The 23,786-nt window shown below is 54.8% G+C and overlaps 1 protein-coding gene across 1 annotated transcript; it reads right to left on the reverse strand.

Annotated features, from left to right (window-relative positions):
* Positions 1–9,286: 9,286 nt before the first annotated feature.
* On the reverse strand, positions 9,287–18,650 carry LOC133103908 (interleukin-9 receptor-like). Its single transcript, XM_061209508.1, is given in 11 exon segments — positions 9,287–9,784; positions 12,527–12,611; positions 13,971–14,265; positions 14,558–14,759; positions 15,086–15,411; positions 15,703–15,881; positions 15,962–16,149; positions 16,151–16,282; positions 16,284–16,359; positions 16,361–16,502; positions 18,608–18,650. Coding segments are annotated over 11 exon segments (2,166 nt in total).
* Positions 18,651–23,786: the final 5,136 nt, after the last annotated feature.

Below are 23,786 nucleotides of genomic sequence, written 5' to 3' on the forward strand. Positions count from 1 at the left end.
GGATAAGCGGACATCCTAACCATGGGGGCATCTCTTCTAAGGAACGCAGGCCTGCGGGTGCTCCTGCCCCCTCTGCAGCCCCGAAGTGCCCCTAAAGCACACATGTTCTGGTGGACAGGTTGTCACCCTGAAGAGGTGAGCATCTGCAGGCTGCAGGGGGATAAGCCAAGAAAATCACACCCAGTGGTGGAAATGAAGAAGAGACACCCAGACCTTTGGAAGCAGCTCTCCTCCCCGACCCCATGAATCCTCCCCCCGGAACCCTGGACCCTGGAGCACCAGCTAGGGCTGGTGTGAAGCACTGGGCTGAGAGCTGCTCTTTGCTTGTAGTTGATCTTTCCTTTCTCAGATGTGACTTGGAGTCTTGGAAAGAAATGCTGATTCTGTGAGATTGGCTTTTTCAAGTGGTCTCCTTCCATCTGGTCCTGAAGCAGGAGGTTGGGGCCGAAGATGACTTGATGCTGCCAGGGATGGGCCAGAAGGGGGAGAAATCGGACCTGGGACAGTTTGCTGCCCTCCACCTCCCAGGGCTAATACCCCCTCACTCACCTAGAACTGGAATTTCTAGTCATCCGTTTATGGCAGGAGGAGGTGGGGTAGGGAGAGGCCAGGGGGTCATTTCAGCACCGTGGATGTCTGTGTCAGAGCCATATGCCCAGGTAGCTCTGCTCTGCGGGCTGGATCCCCTTGGACGTTACATCTGGGCTCAGAGAATTGTTAGTCTCCATTCCAGCTTCCATGCCAGCGGCCCATCTGGTAGTGCTGAGGCGTGTACGTGCCATGGACGGAGGCCGGCCCTGGGGTTGATCGCCACCAGGCAGCAGCAGGAAATGTGGCATGAGCCACGGAGAGGAGTTTATAGGAGGGCCTCAGCTACAAGCCAAGTCACTGGGCTGTGAGTTGCTGCTCCGTAAGTCGTGGCTTATTTTCTGGAAAACTTACTTGTGGGGGTAGCCTTCTCTGTCAACTCAGATTTTTTGCATAATTTGATTTGCTGTCAACTAATGTAATATGATAGAACCTAATTTGATCTTATTGACATTGATGAGGCTGAATTAGCTAATGTCAGGCCCATTTCCAAAGTGCACAAAGGTTGCCGAGGAGGCGGCCCCGTGAGGTCAGACATCGCTGCATTGGAGGCCTCGTCTTTACTGCAGCCCCCTGAGACCTGGAGGCCTGGGGTGCAGCTTGCAGAGACCACTGATGCTCTTGTTCCTCGGACAGTGAGAAAGACACCAGCTTGAGTCATGACTGCAAAGCACCTGCTACAGAGCCTGGGAAATCCCTTGCCCACCGGGGCCACGGCATGCACGTCTGCAAGATCAGGCCACGCCTCACTGAACAAAAGAACGGCTCTTGGACCCAAGGAAGAAGCCCTGATACCACCTGCCCTGTGTGCTGGGCTTTTTGATCTCTCAGATCTGCTGCTCACAGTTTTCCGGTCTCTTCCTCTGGTCACCGCTGCCAGCGTGCCTCTCCTGCAACAGCAAATGCCTCCTGCCTTCCATTCTCTGTGCTCCAGTTCTCCTGCGGCTGCACTTTTTTTTTTTTATTTTAGAATTTGATCTTTTTTTTTTAAATTACTTACTTATTTTTGGCTGCATTGGGTCTTCGTTGCTGCGTGCAGGCTTTCCCTAGCTGTGGCGAGCGGGGCCTGCTCTTCCTTGCAGTGCGTGGGCTTCTCTTGCTGCGGAGCACGGGCTCTAGGCACGCGGGCTTCAGTAGTTGTGGCACGTGGGCTCAGCAGTTGTGGCTCACAGGCTCCAGAGCGCAGGCTCAGTAGTTGTGGCACAGGGGCTTAGTTGCTCCGCGGCATGTGGGATCTTCCCGGAACAGGGCTCAAACCCGTGTCCCCTGCATTGGCAGGCAGATTCTTAGCCACTGCACCACCAGGAAAGCCCTGCACTTTTTATAACAGAGCACAGAGAACAAGTGCCTGTTGAGCGCACTGTGAGCAAAGCGGTGCCCTCACTGTGACTGTCGGGATGTGGTGTGGCTCCTTAGGGCTTCCTGGATGTCTGGGTCAGCCGCACGTGGGTGTCACCTGGTCACATGCACGTAGGCGAGTGCCCGCTCTTCCTAATTCTCATTAGACAAAACGTCTGACCTCAGGGAGGCTGCACACCTGTGCACCAGGTGACACTCAATCTCCTGAGCCTGACAACCATTAGGGACAGATGCCATCGGGGCCTTGTGTCTGAGTCAGAGAGGGAGCCGATGCCTCCAACACTGCACGTTCCCCGAGGGCAGGCAAGACGTCTCACCTCCCTCCCTGGATTGGGCATGTGCACTTCCAGAAGGAGAGCAGCCCACACGACAGACACTTCATTTGGAAAAGAGAAGCAAAATTTAAGTGAAGCAATTTGATATCTACTACGATGATATCTTAATCCCGAATACTACTCAAGTGTATTTTTTAGAAGGTTAACATTACTTATTATAGCTTAAAAAGTGGAATATCCAGCAACACGGCACTAAGTAAACAAAGGAATGCTCTGGAACCTTTGCAGACCAAGAGAAGATGTTCACGTAACAGTGTTTACTGAAATGAGAAGAACACAAAGACTATAGCATAGATGTGAATAGGTGCCTGGTTCTGCACACGCAAGACAAGTGACATGACAACTGTGGACCAAGTCTGGGGACGGACCAGGGGTTCTGACGTCAGGCAGCAGTGACCTCAAGTAAAGGCCAGGTTTCCAAACCTATCTCCCCCAAACCTAGATGTACTTCCTGAGAGCAATGAACACAGTGTGGTAGCCCCCAAGCTGCAAGCTTAATCAGCTTTCTGCTTATCGGAGAACTGCTTGCCTCTTTCTTGGTATGCACTCCTGACTCTGTGGTTTGAGCGTAAAAAAGGAAAATGGCTGGAGGCCAGTTTCGTTCCAGGAGTCTGCTCTGGCCAAAGAGCCCCTGGTTAATCCCAGGAGTCTGCTCCGGCTAAAGAGCCCCTGGTTGCTCCCCAGAAGAAGGACGTGCTGCCCTGAAGGGACGGTCTGTAACTCCAAAGAATGGCCCACTGGGCATGCTGACGCATAGTCAGGTGGCAACAGGATCATGTGGAAAACAAGGTTTACTGATTTATTGCCTTCTTTCTGTTCCTTAACTAACCTATATATGTGATCATGTTCTTTGAATAAACTTGCCTTGCAACCATCAGTTGTCTTGGCCCTTCTGATCCCATACTGGTGCTTTTCAGTTCCTTACCCCTCACCGCCAGGAACTCCCAGCTTTCTGCAGCCGGTCTGCGGCAACACAGGAAGATGGTGTAGGAGACAAAAGAACTAACTCATGGGCTTAATGTCCCCAAGACCGTTTGGCCTTTGTCCTCCACCCACAGATCTAAGCATCTATTAAACAGGAGCTAACCAGGGCCAGAGCTAAACACAGAAGCTGCTACACAGCAGGTGCTCCATAAAGAACCATTGAATTAATGGAGCTGCTCCTACGTGGAGGCCGATTAAGGGATCTGACGCATCTCACTGCCCTTTATTGACTGAAAATGCCAGCCTGCTAACAAGGTCTAAGTTGATTAATTATAGAATTTAACACATTTATTTTAAAAGGGATTGCAAAAGAGTGTCTTGATAAAAACACATACAAAACCGGTCACATTCTTTATCATACAGATTCATTGATTTATGTGCAATGTAGCCATTTATTGAAAAGCTAGCATTCACTAGATATCAATTTTCAGGTGAAAACTGGATATAATGTCCTAGGCGTGCATATTTATTCACATGCTAAATCATGGATACAATCGCCTCTCTAGATGCAGCAGAAGATACACAACGCGAGTTGCCAATTTATTTCTGGAAGTTCATGATGAGGTGGTGGGCATGTTACCAAACCAAACTCAGGTCCACTCACCTGCGCACAGCAAAGCCAACCTACTGACACCGGGTGGTGGTGAAGGAAAGTGCAGCGTTTATTTCAGGGCCATCAAGGAGGACGGGCAGCTCATGCTCAAAAGGCCCAAACTCCCCGAAGGCTTTCAGGGAAAAGTTTTTAAAGACAGGTTGAGGGGGGTCTTCCCTGGTGGCACAGTGGTTGAGAATCTGCCTGCCAATGCAGGGGACACGGGTTCGAGCCCTGGTCTGGGAAGATCCCACATGCCGCGGGGCAACTAGGCCCGTGAGCCACAACTACTGAGCCTGCGCGTCTGGAGCCTGTGCTCTGCAACAAGAGAGGCCGCGACAGTGAGAGGCCCGCACACCGCGATGAAGAGTGGCCCCCGCTCGCCACAACTAGAGAAAGCCCTCGCACAGAAACGAAGACCCAACACAGCCAAAAATAAATAAATAAAATTTTTTTTTTTTAAAAGACAGGTTGAGGGAGAGGGTTGCGGGGTACGTGATCAGCTCATGGACATTCTTCTGACTGGTTGGTGGTGAGGTAATTGGGAGTCAGCATCATCAACCTTCTGGTTCTAACAGGTCTGGGCTCTATGTGTTTGTGGTCAGCATGAAGTTAACTTCTTCACCTGGTGGGGGTTTCAGTATCTGCAAAACAGCTCAAAGTATATGGCTCAGAATATTATCTATAGCCCTTGAGGAGGAATTAAAGGTCCTTGACTTTGTTTAATGGCTAAACTATTATTATTTTGTCTTGTCTGACTGTTTTCCTTTGTCTCTGCATTTTTTCCCTTCTCTGATTATATCTGTTCTTTGGAACTTGGGGAAGGCCTAGGAGGCTAAAGCTTTTCTACAAACAAGAGGCCATGGACACAGAAGGGGGGTGGTGTTTCTGTCCCAGGGAAGGCCCTGCAGAGTCCTGCTTGGTTTCAAAACTCTAAACCCAGAGGAAATGGGTGATTTCCTAGTAAAAATACACATTGACAAAATGGACAGTAAACTAAGGAAAATATAAAAGCTCCCATTGGAAAATATTGGTTTACAGTTAACAACTGAATGTTAATTGACCTTTAACACATTCTGATTTTAATATCAAAGCTTGATGTACTTACATATTTCATCGAATATAGGATGTCAACGTTTAACAAAACAGACATTATTTTACATACCATTAAAACTTTGATGCCAACTAAATTTTGACTTGCTCAAAAAAAAATTTCTTGATGAGATTACTTCCATTAAAGCCAGAAAAGTAAATTTAAAATAAAAAAAATATTTATTTACTTATTTGGCTGTGCCGGGTCTTAGTTTCAGCACACAGGATCTTTAGTTGCGGCATGCAGGATCTTTAGTTGTGGCATGCAGGCTCTTAGTTGCAGCATGTGGGATCATTTAGTTGCAGCAGGCAGGCTCTTTTTTTTTTTTTAAGATTTATTTATTTATTTGGTTGCGCTGGGTATTAGTTGTGGCAGGCAGGCTCCTTAGTTGTGGCTCCAGGGCTCCTTAGTTGCGGCATGTGAACTCTTAGTTGTGGCATGCACGTGGGATCTAGTTCCCTGACCAGGGATTGAACCTGGGCCCTCTGCATTGGGAGTGTGGAGTCTTAACTGCTGGACCACCAGGGATGTCCCCAGAAAAGTACATTTTTAATAAATTCTGGTTTGGGTCTAAATATTAAATTTAAACTTAAATAATGCTGAGAGTTTTAATACACCTACTTTTCAGTGTGTCAATTTATTTTTTCAACTGTGTTAACACTGTAACAAAAAAGGACCATTACAACACTCTTGAGGGCAAGAACACAGGGGCATCTGGCCCTCAGGTGGACGCAGGACTGCCATCCCCATGGCCCAAGAGTTTCTCCTCTTTCTCTGCAGGGACTTCTCCCCGTAAACACCCTGAATCTTTAAGAACCACAGGGTGCCATGAGTAAGAGCGCCTAAAGCCTTCATGCAGGGATGCTTTTATAAAATAAGTCCTGCTGAAATACTCCAGGAGAAATAGAGATACACCATGTGGCAGAGTCCAGGAGACAAGCGTAGAAGACTAACATCTCTGGGAGGATGCCACACCTCCCCACTGCGAACTCAGAGCTGCCAACACGATCCCAGCTGTGTCCTCCAGGATGCAGCACCCAACACGCCCCACTCACAGTTTAGCAGTGGCCAGTTCATCCCCTCCGACAGTCCTGGTGAATCTCTGAAATTCAGTGTTCTGATTATTCAATGCCATAATTTAGAAATTCCAACTGAAGTAGAGCCCACCAGTCCTGTGCCTTGATCAGAAAATATACAGGTAAGGAAAAGCAAAGTAGAAGGTCAACCAAAGTCAACTGATTTTCTATATCACAGTGCTATGGTCGGAATGTTTGTGTCCCCCCAAAATCCACACGTGGGAATCCTAACACCCATGTGATGGTGGTAGGAGGGGCAGCCTTTGGGAGGTGATTAGGTCATGAGGGTGGAATACTCAGGAATGGGATTAGTGCCCTTGTAAACGAGACCCTAGCCCCTTTCCTCCATGTGAGATACAAGGAGAAGTCTGCCACCAGAAAGCGAGCCCTCACCCTACCAGGCTGGCACCCTGATCTCAGACTTTCAGCCTCCAGAACTGGGAGACGTAAATTGCTATTGCTTATAAGCCACCCCGTCTGTGGTAGTTTGTGATAGCAGCCCAGATGGACTAAGGCAATCAGCAATGATGTAGGGGACAAATTGGAATTTGAAATGAAAAAAAAAAATTACAATAGCGCACAGCAACAAAGAGTAGCCCCCGCTCGCCGCAACTAGAGAAAGCTCCCGTGCAGCAACGAAGATCCAACACAGCCAAAAATAATAAATAAAATAAATAAATTTATTTTTTTAAAAAAAACACTACGCTAGGAGAAAAAATGAACACGAAAGGCCATGCATTATATGACTCCATTTATATGAAATATCCACAGTAGGTAAATCCATAGAGACAGAAAGTGGACTCGTAGTGGCGAGAGGTCAGAGGGGGCGTGGGGAGGAGAGTGACCGCTTAAGGGGCAGGGGATTTCCCTTTGGAGGGTAAAAATGTTTTGGAACTAGATAGAGGTGATAGTTGCAAATATTACAGACATACTAAATGTCACTGAATTGTACACTTTAAAATGGTTACTTTCGTACTATGTAAACTTCACCTCATTAAAAGCCAAAGAAAGAGAAAGCGTCCTGCAGCCTCCCCTGAACAGGGTGAGTTTGCTCCCCTCACCCTGCCCTGGCCTGGCCTCCGAGGTCTTCCCCAGTCCAGCCACATTTTGGACCTTTGTGCTCCAGCCACACCGTGCACTCAGCTCCTCCGCCAGCAGCTTCCTCATCGAGTCCCAGGCCACCTCCTCTGACTCCTTCCTAGATGCCTGGGGATCAGCGACCCCTCACCAGGGCTCACGGGGTCTTTCGAACGTTGCGATCTCAGCGTGCGGTTTCCAAGGGTCGTCTCATCGGAATAAGTGGAAATTAGCGTTTTCTGAGCCCCACGACATGCAAGCACCTGGCTCAGGTACTGCCAGGCCTGTGTCCCGAGGGGCGAGCGTGGCTCACCTACAACCACCGGCCTCTGAGTGGCTCCTCACTCAGGCGCCACCAGGACCGAGTGTGTTAGTCAAACGAACACTGTCCCCGGGTGTGGGATCCCATGGGGGCCCGAGTCCACGTGAAGCCACAGGAGCCATGCAGCTGCTGTCATATACACAGCAGCTGGGGGTTCCCCAGGGTTGGCTCCAGGAAGTGGAGTCACGCTGGTATTTTTACCCTTGGTTAGAGCGGATGGTGCCTGCGCCTCATTTCCATCTACACCCCTCCGCTCTCTGGATACTAAAGATACATGCGGGGTCCTCTTCGTCCCTGCTGACCAGGATCCGGCTCCGCTGCGGCCCCCGCAAAACCTCAGGGCTCCAAAGGCACACAGAGGGGAGGGGGAGGCCTGTCTGAGCCAGAGGGACCTTTGCCTTCACGGGCCTGGGGCTGCATGTGCTCCTCTCTGCTCAGGCGGCAGGGGACCCTGGAGCCCCCAGAGAGGTGCCCCCCTCTGGCTCAGCACCCAGGGAGACAGACCTCCATCTATCCCACATTCAGTACTTCAGCACCTCCAACCCCAGGACAGTCTTGGCCCAGCCCTCACTGGGCGGAGGATTCCCAGCACCAGACCCAAGTCCCGCAGCCCGGCGGCGGGATAGGGTCTCCTGCCCGAGGCCCCCAGTAAGAGTGACGGGGCTGCCCCGGGAGGGACCACGGCGGCTCAGGCCAGCAGGGAGGTGGGCATGGCTGGCATGGGCACTGCCCAGAAATTCATATGTTGAAGTCCTAACCCCCAGTACATGTGAACATGACCGTATATGGAAATAGGGTCTTTGCAGATAATCCAGCCAAAATAAAGTCAGTCATTCAGGTTGGCCCTAATCCACTATGATTACGTTGGTATAAAAAGAGGGGCTTTGGACAGGAACACACAGAGGGAAAACACCTTGTGAGGACTGGAGCTGCGCTGTCCCAAGCCAGAAACTACCAGAGGCGCAGGGAACCCTGAATCAGATCCTCCCTGGTGCCCTCACGGCCCTGCCAACACCTAGATGTCAGACTTCCAGCCTCCAGAACTGTGAGACAATAAATCTCTGTTGTTCTAAGCCACCTAGTTTGTGGGACTTCGTTACGGCAGCCCTAAGGGACGGACATAGGCGCCCTCTGCTCTGTCCTCCTCTCTCCAGACCACGGGGGTGGGGGTAGAGGCACGGCCCTTCAGAGACCAAGACCACTGCTGAGTGGTCACTCTGGCCCTGACCCTTGGGGGCTCTGGCCACAGCTCTCAGCCCCCGGGGGGCCATGGGAGGACGAGGACAAGGAGGGGCGGGGAGGCGGCCTCCCTGGAGCTGGTCACTGAGCCTCCCCCTGCTATTCCTGGAGCCCAGAAAGCCCAGGAGTAGCCAGACGCCACCCTTCCTATGTCCTCTGGGCCCCTCTCCCAGCCATCAGCAGTTTGAAACAGCTGCTGTGTCCCTTTTAATCTCAGTAGGGGAGAGACTTCAGGAAGGCACAGAAACAGGACACTAGGCCTGGTCACGGTGTCTCACCTGTGTCCACGGGGCCCAGGCTGGCCCTTGAAGGGACTGAGGGCAGAACTGGCTGTGGGCCCTGGGGTTAAGCCAGCAAGCGGGGAGGGAAGTGGTGGACGGGAGGCCAGGATGGCAGGATGCTGAGGGCAGAGCCCCCTCCCAACAGATGCAGAGGGAGGGGAGGAGGGGAGAGCCTCCTGCCTCCATCCGGACCGGACATCTGACGGCTGCATGGGTGGCCCTCCGCAGGTCCAGTGCCAGTCAAGCGCTGGCTCCGGGGACTTTGGTCCATGTTCCCCAGGATGGACGTGCTGCAGCACCGTGGGGACGGAGCCCACCGTCTGCCGAGAGCAGGAGGGCCTCATGCGGCCCATCCGCCAGCGTCCTGCCTCTGACTGTGACCAACGCCTGCACAGCTACCTCCTGGCCGGGCATCCAGGCTCTGCTGGTCACAGAAAAGGCCACAGGCCAAGGCAGGGTCGGGCTCAGAGCTCTGCGCGTTTCCTGTGAAGGTGGAGGGGCAGCCCCACCTGGAGCAGCCCAGGGCACAGTAGTCGCTGCTGCTGCCCTGGGACTGCGGGGGAGCCAGCCTGGTAGGGCCTGAGGGGGCCCAGGCCTCCTGTGGCAGGTAGGCGGGCGGTGGCCCCCCCCACTCCACACATCCTGCGGGCAGCGCATCTGCTGGGAGGCCGGTGCCAGTGCTCCCCTCCCCCTCCAGGCCCGCTAATGGCCCCACGTCCACCGGGTCATAGGTGAGCAAAGCGATGGCCTCCTGGACACGGGTCTCCCAGGCTCCTCGTGCGGGACCCATGCAGTCCGGGCTTGGCTGTGGACCAGCTCTGTGGGCCCCTATCCAGGTCTGGAACAGAGCACCAAGAGGAGGGAAGGCCTCAGGCAGTGTGTTCAGGACTCACTGTGGGAGCAGCCTCCCCTCCTCCAGGAAGCTCTCCAGACATCCACGCCCAGAGGCCAAGAGCACCTGTGCCCAGAACATTCTGTCTTCCCCCCATGGGCCAGCCCAGCCTCAACACAGAACCCCCATTCCCTTCAGGCCCCTCCCCCGGCTCCCAGCACAGGGCCTGTGCTCACAGAGGCCTGAACCAGGGTACAGACGGTGACAGGGCTGAAGACACTGCTGCCTCACACACTGCCAGCAGCTGCAGAGCCCGGGCACCCTCACCCCAACCCCACTACACGCACGCACGCACACACAGGAGGTGCTGCTGGGCCTGGCACCTTGGGGCCAAGGCCAGCAGACCTGGACCCCTCTGTGGGGCCACAGGAGGCCCCCTACCTCCAAAAGGAAGCTGTTCCTGCATGTAAATCAATGACATTAGAACACACCCTCACACCATACACAAAAATAAACTCAAAATGGCTTAAAGACTTCAACATAAGACAGGACACCATAAAACTCCTAGAAAAGAGCACAGGTAAAACATTCTCTGACATAAATCATACCAATGTTTTCATAGGTTGGTCTCCCAAGGCAACAGAAATAAAAACAAAATAAACAAATGGGACCTAATCAAACTTATAAGCTTTTGCACAGCAAAGGAGACCATAAACAAAACGAAAAGACAACCTACAGAATGGGAGAAAATATTTGCAAATGATGCGACCAACGAGGGCTTAATTTCCAAAATATACAAACAGCTCATACAACTCAATAACAAAAAGAAACCCAATCGAAAAATGGGCAGAAGACCTAAATAGGCATTTCTCCAAAGAAGAAATACAAATGGCCAAGAGGCACATGAAAAGATCAACATCACTAATTATTAGAGAAATGCAAATCAAAACTACAATGAGCTACCACCTCACACCGGTCAGAACGGCCATCACTAAAAACTCTACAAATAACAAATGCTGGAGAGGGTGTGGAGAAAAGGGAACCATCCTTCACTGTTGGTGGGACTGTAAGTTGGTGCAGCCACTATGGAAAACAGTATGGATGTTTCTTAAAAAATTTAAAAATAGAGCTACCATATGACCCAGCAATCCCACTCCTGGGCATATATCCAGACAAAATTCTAATGCAGAAAGATACATGCGCCCCTATGTTCATAGCAGCACAATTCACAATAGCCAAGATATGGAAACAACCTAAATGTCCATCAACAGATGAATGGATAAAGAAGATGTGGTACATACATACAATGGAATACTACTCAGCCATAAAAAAGAATGAAATAATGCCATTTGCAGCAACATGGATGCAACTAGAGATTATCATACTAAGTGAAGTAAGTCAGAAAAGAGGAAGACAAATACCATATGATATCACTTACATGTGGAATCTAAAATATGACACAAATGAACTTATCTACAAAACAGAAACAGACTCACATACATAGAGAACAGGCTTGTGGTTGCCAAGAGGGTAGGGGTGGGATGAACTGGGTGTTTGGGGTTAGTAGATGCAAACTAGTGTATATAGGATGGATAAACAACAAGGTCCTACTGTATAGCACAGGGAACTATATTCAATATCCTATGATAAACCATAATGGAAAAGAATTTAAAAAAAAAAAGGAAGCTGTTTCCTAGGTGGGACCAGGAGTCTCCATCGAGTGCACCACACACCACACCTTCCATCATTGTCCTGCCCCCTGGAGAGCCAGCCCGTGGCTCCAGACCACCTCCCAAGGGGTCTAACTAACCCCTGACAGGTGCTGTGGTTCTACAGAGAAGGGGCTGGGTGCCTACAGCCCAGAAGATGAGTGCAGGGCATCAGAACATTTACCCCCCATGCAGCCCCGACAAAGTGCTCGGCTTTAAGCTTCAAATTATATTTTTGGATGACAAGCTTGAAAACTAGACTCCCTGTTAAGAGAGAAAAGGGCCAGGCGGAAGGCAGCCACGCAGAGCCGGTGGGGGAGAACCTGGGCAGCACCACCTCCATCCTCTGCCCAAAGTGAGGGGCCCGAGAGGGTGGGGACCAGAGACCACCCATTGGAGCTCCTCCCCCCGCTCCTCCTGCCTGTGGAGCAGGAACTACCAGGCCAGCAGGGAGGGTCCGACGGGGTCTCCAGGCTGTTCTCAGCGTCGTGGCCTGTGAGAGCCCACCAGGGCACCACGATGTGGGGGTGGGGTGTAGGGTCAACTCATCGCTACCCAGGGGGCTGGGAGGGGCCAGGCACTCCACGACGGCCACCAGAGTAGCCCAGGGACCAGGGAGGGCCCCAGGGGCAGCACAAGACACAGATGCCTTCAGGTGCAGCCAGCCCCCTGAGCTGGCACCTTGAACTGACCATTTACCTCCAAGGGCTGCTGCAAACCAGAAGAGGCAGAGATAATGTCATGAGAAGCTTTACATTTTTTCCCATCAGCAATGGAATCAGATACATGAGAAGAAAAAGAACTCGGCAATAGAGAATAAAGCTAATTTGTCTTTGGCCCCTTTGAGCCACAGTGCGTACATATACTACATATATACTATATATACCAAAAAAGCTCAGAGCACTATATATATACTATATATACCACTATATATACCAAAAAAGCTCAAAGCACTGACAGAGGCCCCCAACCCTCACCCAGAGCCCACACCCTGGGCAGTCCAGACATCTGGGCAGCCCGGGCCCACCGGGTCACGAACCTGGAAGTCCCCGTTGTGCACACTGTACAGGGACCGGAAGAACGGGCCTGGGGATGGCACGTCCTGGTAAAAGGCTGTCTTCATCCTGAGGTCAGGAGACAGCAGTCAGAGGCCCAACTCCAGGAGGTCACTGCCAGGAACGCGGCTCCTTCCAAGCAGCAGGGACCGGCCCTGCCCCGTCGGTGTTGCTGTCGCCCTCTCCTCTCGTTGGGTCCAGGCCTGACACCTGGCACCTGCGGCCCCCTCGCTAATGACCCCACAGAACTGATTTATACCAAGACATGGGTCCCTTTAAGGTGAGTGGTGATGGGGGGTTCAGGGGTGGGGGTGACCAGCTGTGTCTTCAGCCGGAGGGAGAGACAGCACTTCCGGGAACCCCATCAGACTTCTCCCTGAGCACCGGCTCTACCCGCCCAAGACCCACTGCTCCTCCCCTGAGGACAGCGCCCCAGACTCCGACCCAGCAGGTCCAGATCAACCTCGCCAGCCTCCCTGGGGGCCTGTCCCGATTCCCCACCCCAGGGTGGCATCAGGGGCCACCAGTCACATCGCATCCACCCCACGTCCCCTCACTTTCCCGTCATGAGACCCTGTCACTCCCTGCACTTTGCTCCAGCTCTGCCTCTCCCGCCAGCTCACACACAATTGCCTCCCTCTGGACCCCACCTCTGGCCACCCCGCAGGTCCTCCTCCTCACTTGTACCACAAAACTCCATTCCCAAAACATAAACCAGATCCCATCCCACGCGACCAGGCTTCAGGCACTTTCCTGGGACCCGAAGGCAAGCCTGAGCCCTCCCTGGCCTTCTTGGCCACTCATCGGGCCCTGCCCAGCACCCCGTCCCTCCCTCACCCTGGCTGCCTCTGTCCAACCTCCTCTCATCCTCTCTGCTACCCATCCACGCCTGGCCGGTCTCCTGCGGGATCCCCTCCTGCGGGACGAGGCCCCTGTACCCCATCTCGTAAGTTGACATGTGTGATGGCTTGTTTCAGGAGGGCTTTTTTGTTCATCTGGTTGTCCGTGGCACCCATCAGGGCGGGGAACAGGGCCCCGTGGAAACCAGATGCCTAACACTGCCTGCATAGAACCACTGTGCAAATGAGCCAGCGCCAAGCACCTCCAGAGGCAGGAGACAAGGGCCTCAGGCGACTCGGCCCCAGGGACTTTGGGTCATTCCAGGGCGCTTTTGGGCCACACTGCCCGCCACCCACATGTACCTGGCAACTGGGGACATCCCCACTGGTCCGGGGCAGAGGCCTGAAAACCCCTCCCCACCCAGGAGCGTTGGGGGAGGGGTGCGGGTTTGGGCCCTCAATGCACCGCCTACCCCACACCCACAAACGCACACACACGCTCATGCACACACAAATTCTCACACCCACACGTACAATAACACATTCACGTACATGCACACACTCCTACACACACTCCTTGGCTACCGACCTGGATGATAGCTTGAACAGCAGGTAGGTCAGGCTGGTCAGCAGGAGAAAGATGGACACAGTGACCAGGGTGCTGATGGGCTGCCCCAAAGCTGGGACCAGGCGACCTATGGCGGGAAGGGCCCAGGGCTGTGTTCCTCCAAACTCACCTGGCAAAGGCACCTGGACGGGTGCCTCGGGCCAAAATGGAAGGTTTATGTCGTGCCTCCGAGAGCACTCTGGGTAAATCACAAACCCCTGGGCCTTGCCTTTCCCATCCACAAGATCACCAGGGTCCGAGATCCTTTCCAGTACCTCTGTGCACAAGGGTCAGCCCAGCCCCCTAAGCAGACGAGGCCCTGCCCGGGCTCCAGAGACAGCAGCACCAGCCTGCTGTGCAGCTGGGGCCACGCTCGCTCCAAGGAGACCGGGAGCTGCAGCTCCCTGGGAGGCCCAGCACTTGGCAGGTGTTTCCCCTTCACACATCTCAGACCTCCAGGGGAAGGCAGTCAACTGGGCCACGAGGGAGGGGGTCCCAGGAGGGGGAAGGGGTGGGACGCGAGGGGGTGGGGAGGCCCCACCCAGGCCCCTGAAGGCGGCAGCGCCCACCTTGTCTCTGGGGGGAGTGGAAGCAGGCAGGCTGGCTCCAGTCACTCCACTGGCCCTCGTAGCACTCCTCCTCCGCCACCGCGTCCTCCGGTGTGGCCATCTGGACACGCAGCCGGGCCTCATAGGTGGAACCAGGGTCCAATTCAGTGGCTTCAAGTTTGAGCCAGGTCACCCCAACGATGTGATCCTTGTGCCGAGCCCGCTGTGGGGTGGAGAACAGTTCGGAGGTGCTGGGGGTGAGACTGGGCACACCAGCCCTCGAGGACGCGTACACACAGCGTGGGCACACTTAAACGTGTCCACACACATGCATCCACGTGCATGCACACTCATCCACACACGCACGCCCTGTGAACGCTCACACGTACACACAGGCACACTCACCACACCTGCACTCACTTATCCTTATCTCTGGTCACTTCCCTCCCCACAATTCCAAGGTGACACCACCCTAGATGGGACGAGGAGTGACCCTGGCTGCTGCTCCCAGGAGAGAGAGGCCCCCAGGGTAGGCAGACCCAGCCTTACCTCCCAGGTCTCCTCCTGCCTCTTGAAGCCCAGCTCATAGCTGAGGAGTGAGGCCAGCGGCTCCAAGGCAGGACTGATTCTCCAGGTCAGGACACAGTGCTCAGAGCTGATGTTGCTCAGCAAGTCAGAGGGAGGGTCCAGCTTCACTGAAACAGAATGAAGCCGCGTAACGGTGTGGGGGCCAGCACACCCAGGACTGGGGATCGGAAAGATTCCCGGGAAGCATGGGGCACGTGGCCAAGGCCTCCTCAGAGCAGAGGCCTCACTGGAAAACTGGTCCAGAGAAGCCCCAGGTGGGACAAGACAGCAATGACTTCCTCCAGCCTCTGCAGCCAGACAAGGTGAGTTTCAAATCTAAGCTGCTGCTGGAAGTTCTTCCTAGTGTCTTACTGAAGTCCTTCTTGCTGTGACTGAAGTAGATCGCAAGTGACTCAAACTGCAGCTCCTGCCCCAGCTCAAAGCCCTGCACCTTCATTCTCCTCCAAAACCCTACCCCTCCACGGGGGCCCCGCCTGCTCCTAGCCCTGGATCCGTCAGCAGGGACCAGGAGCACTGACTGGGCCGTGGGGGTGATGTAGCCAGGACGCTCCCGGCCAACGCACCGACCCAGGCCTCACCATGTCTCCGGGGCAGGTACTGTGGATCCACCAGGCTGACCTGCTCCTTCCCAGAGACGTGACGGTGGAAGGTGATGGTGAAGTTGTCAGAAGGCACGAGCACCTCCTCGGGTGGCAGCTCCACGGTGCACACACTGGCCAGGAAGACACACCTGTGCTTGCTGCCTGGAGCGTGGTTGCTGGAAAGGGCACATGTCGGCACCAAAGGGCCACTGCACCAGCCCGGCTCCCTACCCTCACCCCTGCCCTCCAGCCTCACCTGGTGAAGAGCAGCCAGGGGCCGGCCCCCTGGCCCAGCTCCGGGGCAGACCAGTGGCAGTCAATCCTGAGGATGTTGTTGGTGTGGCACGTGAAAGTCCCAGGCCCTGGGAACAGTGACCCTTGCAAGCCCACAGTGGCTGCTTCAGGGCAGGGCTGGGGGAGGGGGAGGGCGTGGCAGCTGACCCCTCCGACAGGGCAGGCCCCAGAGAAGGAGCCCAGGAGAAGTTACCGCGGGCAGGGCTGGGAGACCCCGAGGGGATGGGCTCTGAGCGTGCAACCTGGGTGGGGCTGAAGCCCCAGCTGATCTCAGGAAGACGGGTGCCCGCACAGCCCAAACCCAACCCTTCCCCGTGGAGCCTGACGGGGGCAACCCTGCCCCCAGCTCTGCCCCCACAGCCCCCCCCACACACAGTGCCAGCCCTCACCTCCTCCATCCCCTGGGACAGAGACGCCCAAGCCGACCCAGGCGCAGATGCAGGTGCAGGTCAGGAGCCAGGTGCCCACCTCTCGCATCAGGACCTCACTCTGCAAGGTCCAACCTGGAAGGGGCTGGGCTGAGGGGCTGTGGGCGGAGTGCCCCAGTGGGTGCTCCCGTGAGGGGCACTCCGAGTGGGTCACCACCTACACCCTTACCCTGTCCCGCGAAGGAGGCTGAGCACCGCTGTCCATGCAGCACCAGCAAGAACCTCCAGCTCAGGCCTCCCGGGGTCACTGGACTCTGACTCAGCCACGTGTCCAGGCCTGCCCAGCGGGCGCCTCTCTGGGCCCGGCCCCCCCATCCCTGGGCCCAGGTCCCCTCCCGCAGGGGAGGCACGGTTGGGAGAATGGGGTCGCAGACAACGACCACAGGGAAGCTCTGCTGGACCCCCTGGTCTCACACCTGGGCCGACTGTGTGAGGCGCATCACCCACGCGAATTCCCACCAGAGCCGCGTGAGGTGGGGGACGGTCCCTGATCACTGACAAGGGAGCTGACCCCAGGGTCACACAGCTAGCTGCTCCCATCCTGGTGCTCTGCCCCAGGAAAGTGGAGGAGGATGGCAGCGGGGTGTCCACGCGACAGCCAACACCTCCCACACGCTGTCTGTCACACGCCTGTCCCCAGGTGCCCCGCAGAGGAGAACGCCCCCGGGAGCAGGGCTCTCAATGCAGGGGTGTCAGCCCCAGGATTCCTGGAGACAGGGGCTGGGTGCTGGGAAGCGCCTGGGGCTGAACAGGCCGCTAACACCCTGTCACCCCATTTGCAGCTCCAGATGGTACACTGATAGCTCCTCTGCAGGAAGCAGGACCAGCCTGGTTATGCAAGCCTGATGAGTGATAAGGAAGCAGAAAAGAAGCAGACATGCACAGACCGCAGCACGGAAGCACTCCAGGAGCCCGCACACACTCACCCGGTAGCAGACACCCTCCCACCCCGCCCCCCGCAGCCTCTCCGTGGACCCACAGGATGGACCCTTGTCAAGGCCAACAGTCAGGAAGACCCCACGCTTCCCTAGACTGAAGCATCACCTGCTACAACCAGCCACGGCAGGAGAGGCTGCAGTGGCCACTGGATGGAGACAGGCAGCCTGGCAGCAGCTGGCTCTCAGGGCACATGAGGACGGGATGAGAGGGAGCACCAGGATGGGGGCGGCTCAGGCACAGCCACCGCTGCCCGGCTAAGAGCTGGCCCAGGCCACAGTGGGGATGGCCACTGTCCCAGCGGTGGAGGGACTCCTGCATTTGTGAGACTTGGGCCGGCAAGGCCACAGGCTGACTCAGGAGCGTGGACTGGGGCGCTCCAAGCTCAGCCGGCCCCAGGGGCAGGAGTGGGGAGGACAGGACCCACACGGGACACTCGTGCGAAGCAGCAGGCCAGGCCCACCCTGGGGAGAGGTGGGCAGGGCACACGGTAACTCGGCCATCTAGGGGGAGGGTCCCTGCTTTTCATCTGCACAACGATTCTGTCCAAACATAGTGAGCCGGGCAGGGCCATCACCCTCCTATGGACGAGGAGGCTGAGGCCCAGAGACACCAGACTTGCAGGATCGGGGGTACTGGTCACCTGGCCTGGGCACTTGCCCCACCAGCTCCCACGCAAGCCTGTGAGCTTCCCCCTCCCCGGGGCATCAGTCTCTCTCCTCAGGGAGCCTCAACACTGAGGCAGGGCTGCCCCCATCCTTGGCAACAGACACTGGGCCAGGTGGGGCAGAAACCCCACCTGACTACTCCCTGGTCCTGGAAGAGGCACTGGGATGGCCCCAGGGAGGCCTAATCACAGCTCAGACAAGACCAGGTCACAGGACGGCTGTGACGGCAGAAGGATGGGACCCAGAGTCTGGGCCCTCGGGCAGAGCTGCCCACTACACCTCCCATCCTGCTGGGAGCCTGGCTGACATGTCCACCCAGCACTTTTCCTTTCCATCAGGACCTTCAGCACACAACCACTCTGGCCCCTTCTCAGGACCCCATCTCCTCCCTGGCCTCTGGGTCAAGTTCTGGCCCAAATGACCACTGGTCCCCACAGCTTGCCTGCCCTGGTTTCCCGGCCCAACATGAAGTCATGGGCTGCCGTGCACTGGACCCCTGCCTCAGGGCCCACAGACGCTGCCAGCCCAGGGCCAGGTCTCCAGAAGGACTCAGCCCCTCCTCTCCCAAGCGCTCACCTGCTGCCAGGCGAACTGCCCGGCCAGAGCAGGCCTCTGTCATGGGGCTGGTGCATTGCAGCACGCCCTCCGGACTGGCTTCATGGCAATTACTGCACCCACTTTCTGTCCCCTTTCACACAGAGTCTGTATTTTTAATGGGGAGCAAGGGGTACCCTGTTACTCTCCCTGACCACCCCAGAAGCTGGCAAACACAGAGGGGGGTGGGACGGAGGCTGCTGCTTAAATGCACACTTATCCACCACTGTCCTCTCTGCTGGGGCAGGAGGAAGAAATCCAGGTCCTGGCTCCCCAGAAGTAGCTGGAACCTGGGGGAGACGGGGACTAGCCAGGAAATGAGGCTGGAAATGGGAACAGGCGGCTCCCGCTCTGGGCCCCACATGCGCAGGTGGGCGACCCCAGCACCGTGGGACCTGACGCTGTGGGGCGGAAGTGCTGGAGGACTCTGCTTCCCACGGTGGTGCCGTGGTGGTGCCGTGGTGCCGACCCTGCTGGGGAAGGGCAGGGAGCAGAAGAGGTCAAGGCCAGCTGGGGAGAGCGCGGAGAAGGCGCAGAGGGCAGAAGAGGGAGGAGGCTCCACGGCGCACTTGCCGCCTGCCTTCCTAGAGAGCTGAGCTGGACGGGCGCCCGCCTCAGTGGGGAGGATGTCTGGGAGACGTGGAAAGGCCAGGCTTGAGCCAGGGGCGGCCTCGGGTGGACAGGGGCACAGAGGGCGGGGCCCAGGGCAGAGGGAGGAGGAGGTCCGAGGATGGAAGTCGGAGGAGCAGAGAGGACCTGAGGGACCTCAGGACGAGCCCTCACTGTCCCCTCTGCCCGGCTGCCTTCTGCGTGATGAGCCTTCATGAAGCCCCCCGAGTCCCCCAGGCTGTCTCCCCAGCCAGAGCAGACACCCCTGAGCCAGGCCCAGCCTGCTTAGGACAGGGGCGGGGGCGGGGCGGGCAGTGGCTATGGGCACGGGCTGGAAGGACACTGACACAGGCCTGGGGCTAAATGGGGGGAAGCAATGCCCCTGCTCTTCCCGTGCTGCCCCTGCAGCCCTGGCAGCGAGGCTCAGCCGGCACCGCCCCTGCATCTGGCTCCTCCAGGGCAAGAACCTGTCTGATTTATGCTGCGTCCCCTGCACCCAGCCCCTCACTGTTGAAGAAACACATCCTGAACCTCCCCACAGGCCCGCCCTTGCCTGGGATAGGCGGTGTTAATGCCTTGGGTCCCTTGGGGGGCTCTGAAACATTATTCGAGCAGAACCCTCTACTCCCCTCCCTCTGCTTAGCTGAGTAACCCTCCTGGAATCCCACCCTCACCCACTGCCCCGTCCACAGCTCCAAGGGGGGTCCACAGACTCCCAGCTCCTCTTCTGCCCTAAAGCCCCCCAAAGGTGTCGGGGAGAGAAGGGGCTTTACCAACCTCAGGACTGGACCTCAGCTCCACTTGTGGTCGTCACGGCTGAGACCACCTGGCCCCAGAACGCCCGCTCACTCGTCCCCACAAAGGTCAGGAACTACAAACTGCCTGACAAGCTCAGTGCCCTTCTTTCTGCCCAGAGGCACCCGTGACCCCTACAGGCCTGGAAATGGCAGCCCAGCATCCTGTGATCAGCACTGCAATCCTGCTGTCTCTGGGAGATGCCCGAGGCCAGGACACCAAAGGCGGTAAAATGAGGGTGGCCGCCCAAATGCCCTCCGCCCTTCCCGTCCAAGTGTGGTCCCCAGGCTCTTCCTGGGGCCCGGGATGGCAGGCCACCAGTCTCTCTGTCCCGCCAAGTTCACGCTGACCTGAGTGGTTAAGAAGCCCAGATTACAGACTCACCTTCCCAGAAGCATCTGCTAGGTCCCATGGCAAGTCTGACTGGCCCCCAACCCTGCAGCCCTGGAGGTGACTTGTTGCCCTACCACCCCTGCGTTTGCAGCAAGTCCCTCAGCCTGATTCAGGAGATAACTGCACGGCCCGGTGACGTAAGCCTCCCATGGCAGGCTGACATAGGCCGCCCACATCTGAAACCACGAGCGCAGAGCCGAGCAGCTGTCCCAAGTGGGGGTGACAGGCGACCATCACCCCAGTCATAAATCCTACCTCTCAGTCCTCAGGAACAGAAAAGTTGCTGAACGTGGACTTTGGTGACCCGTCCATTGATTGGCGGATGAGTGTCCGCCGCGTTCCTCTCAGGAAACACCAGTGAGATGTATTAAGTTAGCGCCGGGAGGTGAGAACCCTGACCAGGCACAGAGCAGGTCTCCCTTCCTAGGCTTCCTGGGAGGCGCCGCTCAGGCGATCCGGGAGCACTGGGGTGGGTAGAGGGGGTGTTAAACACAGAAGTACTGCAGTCTCAGTTCAGGAAGGAAATAAAAAATGGGAGTCCTCTTTGACCTCAGAGAGAAAGCCCCTGTAAGAAGTTAGGCACAAGTCCCTCCAGACCACGTCGAAGCTCCAACAAATGCACATTTAATGGCCTCGTTCCTCACTCTGAGCTTTGCGGCCTCCTCGCTGCTCTGGCTCTTTTCAAAATCTCTCTAGGGAAGTACATAAAAACCTACCTCACACCTTTACTGGTGGTACAGGCCATGGTTTAATAATCCTGCTGATGGACATTTGGATTGTTGCCTACATACGCTATTTCAATTTAATTGTCATATATATAACTGACGTTATCATATTAGTTTCAGGTGTATATATGCTACATGCTATTTTAAATGAAGGTAGGAGCTTCCCTGGTGATGCACTGGTTAAGAATCCGCCTGCCAATGCAGGGGACACGGGTTCGAGCTGTGGTCTGGGAGGATCCCACATGCCACAGAGCAACTAAGCCCATGCGCCACAACTACTGAGCCTGCGCTCTAGAGCCCGCGAGCCACAACTACTGAGCCTGGGCGCCTAGAGCCCATGCTCCGCAACAAGAGGAGCCACTGCAATGAGAAGCCTGTGCACCGTGACGAGGAGTAGCCCCCACTCACCGCAACTAGAGAAAGCCGGTGTGCTGCAACGAAGACCCAATGCAGCCAAAAATAAATAAATAAATTTATTAACAAAAAAAAAGGTTAGGTGTGGAACTGTTGTGTCTAAGGTTGACCGTTGTAAAATACTGATAGATATTGCCAAGTGGCCCCCCAAAAATGCACCAACTTCTACTCCCACCAGATATGTAAGAATGCCTGTAGCCCTCACCAACTGTATACATTATCAGTCTTTTAAATCTTTGTCAATCTGATAGGCAAAGACATTTCAACGTTGTCTTAATTTGCACTTCCTTAATTATCAGTGAAGATAAACATCTTTGCATATACTTATTGGCTATGTGTTCTTTGGGGTACCAAATAAGGTCACATTTCAGTGTGTCCCTGTACCTACGTTTAGGTGTGAGTGTGCATGTCTGTATTCTGTGCATCAAAACATCTGAGGCAAGGTCTAGAGACCCCAGAGCTGGTTTCCAGTTTCTCTGGAGTCTGAGAAACCAGGACCCATGGAGAGATGGAATCAAAGGCTCAAGTCTGTGAAACACCTTAAGAATGACCAGGGACATAATCATACTTCTTTCTAATATTTAAATTTCAATTAGCTTGGCCCCTATCTTACCTATTATAAGCATGTACTTTTATACTCACTGGCGCCATCCCTTCCCTAGTATCCTTATCAAAAGAGCTTCCTTCTCTCTGTCAGGCTAGAACTTACTACCTTGAGACCAGCAGACCATACACCACCCACACCACAACCCCACAAGGAGAGACCACCAAGGCTACAAAGGTGGGTTATCATGGACACTTAGATGCGGGAAGAAGACCAGTGCCTCTTTGCCCAGGAAGTGTTCTGATGGCACAACCTGACACCCCACCCCCTCCCATAACAAATGGAGATAAACAGAAAAACAACATCCATAGATGGAGGGAAAAAGACCATACAACCAGAGTCACCAAATACCTGTTGAAACCCAGCCCCTTGAAAGAAAGGAACAGCCAATAACAAACACCATTAGTCAGACATGTCCTAAGGATGTTATATGTGAAGCTACATAAATCCTCACAACCCTATGAGGTAGACCAGAGGTTAGCAAACTACAGCCCACAGGCCAAATCCACCCCACCCTTTAAAAAAAAACGTGTGAGCTAAAAATAGTTTATACGGAGAATTCCCTGGCAGGCCAGTGGTTAGGAATCTGTGGGCAGTCCAGTGGTTAAGGCTTTCACTGCCGTGGGCCCAGGTTCAATCCCTTGTGGGAGACTTCCCTGGCAGTCCAGTGGTTAAGACTTCGTCTTCCAACGCAGGAGGTACAGGTTCGATCCCTGGTCGGGGACCTAAGATCCCACATGCCTTGCGGCCAAAAAACCAAAACATAAAACAGAAGCAATATTGTAACAAATTCAATAAAGACTTTAAAAATGGTCCACATTGGGCTTCCGTGGTAGCACAGTGGTTAAGAATCCGCCTGCCAAGGCAGGGGACACGGGTTCGAGCCCTGGTCCAGGAAGATCCCACATGCCCCAGAGTAACTAAGCCCGTGCGCCACAACTACTGAGCCTGCACTCTAGAGCCTGGGAGCCACAACTACTGAAGCCCGCGCGCCTAGAGCCCGTGCTCCACAACAAGAGAAGCCACTGCAATGAGAAGCCCACGCACTGCAATGAAGAGTAGCCCCTGCTTGCTGCAACTAAAGAAAGCCCGTGCACAGCAACGAAGACCCAAAAATAAAAAAATAAAATAAATAAATTTATTAAAAAAAAAAAAAAGGTCCACATCAAAAAAATCTTAAAAAAATGAAAAATAAATAAAGTCCCAATCCCTGGTCGGGGAAATGAGACCCTGCAAGCTGCACCTCAGAAATTAATTAATTAATTAATTAAAAGAGTTTATACATTTTTAAATGGTTGGGGGGAAAAGCTTAAATAATTATACGACATGTGGAACTACTAAGAAATTCAGATGTCAGCATCCAGCTTCACTGGAAGACAGCCACACCACCCACTCGTGTTGTCTGCAGCTGCTCTCATGCGCTGACAGCAAAGTACTGGTGACAGGGCTTCCAGCCCTTGCTCTGCCGGCTCACAACTCAGCAGTGACCTTAACAGCGTTTCAAGGGCCACCATACGGTTGTATCCATTTTCTTTTTTTTTCTTTTTTTTTTTTTTTTGCTTACTATGAGTGCACACCCAGCATGTCAAAATAAGAAAAGTGGGCACTGAATGTCATGTTT

The sequence above is a fragment of the Eubalaena glacialis genome, chromosome 13 (assembly GCF_028564815.1).
Source record: "Eubalaena glacialis isolate mEubGla1 chromosome 13, mEubGla1.1.hap2.+ XY, whole genome shotgun sequence".
Taxonomy (NCBI): domain Eukaryota; kingdom Metazoa; phylum Chordata; class Mammalia; order Artiodactyla; family Balaenidae; genus Eubalaena; species Eubalaena glacialis.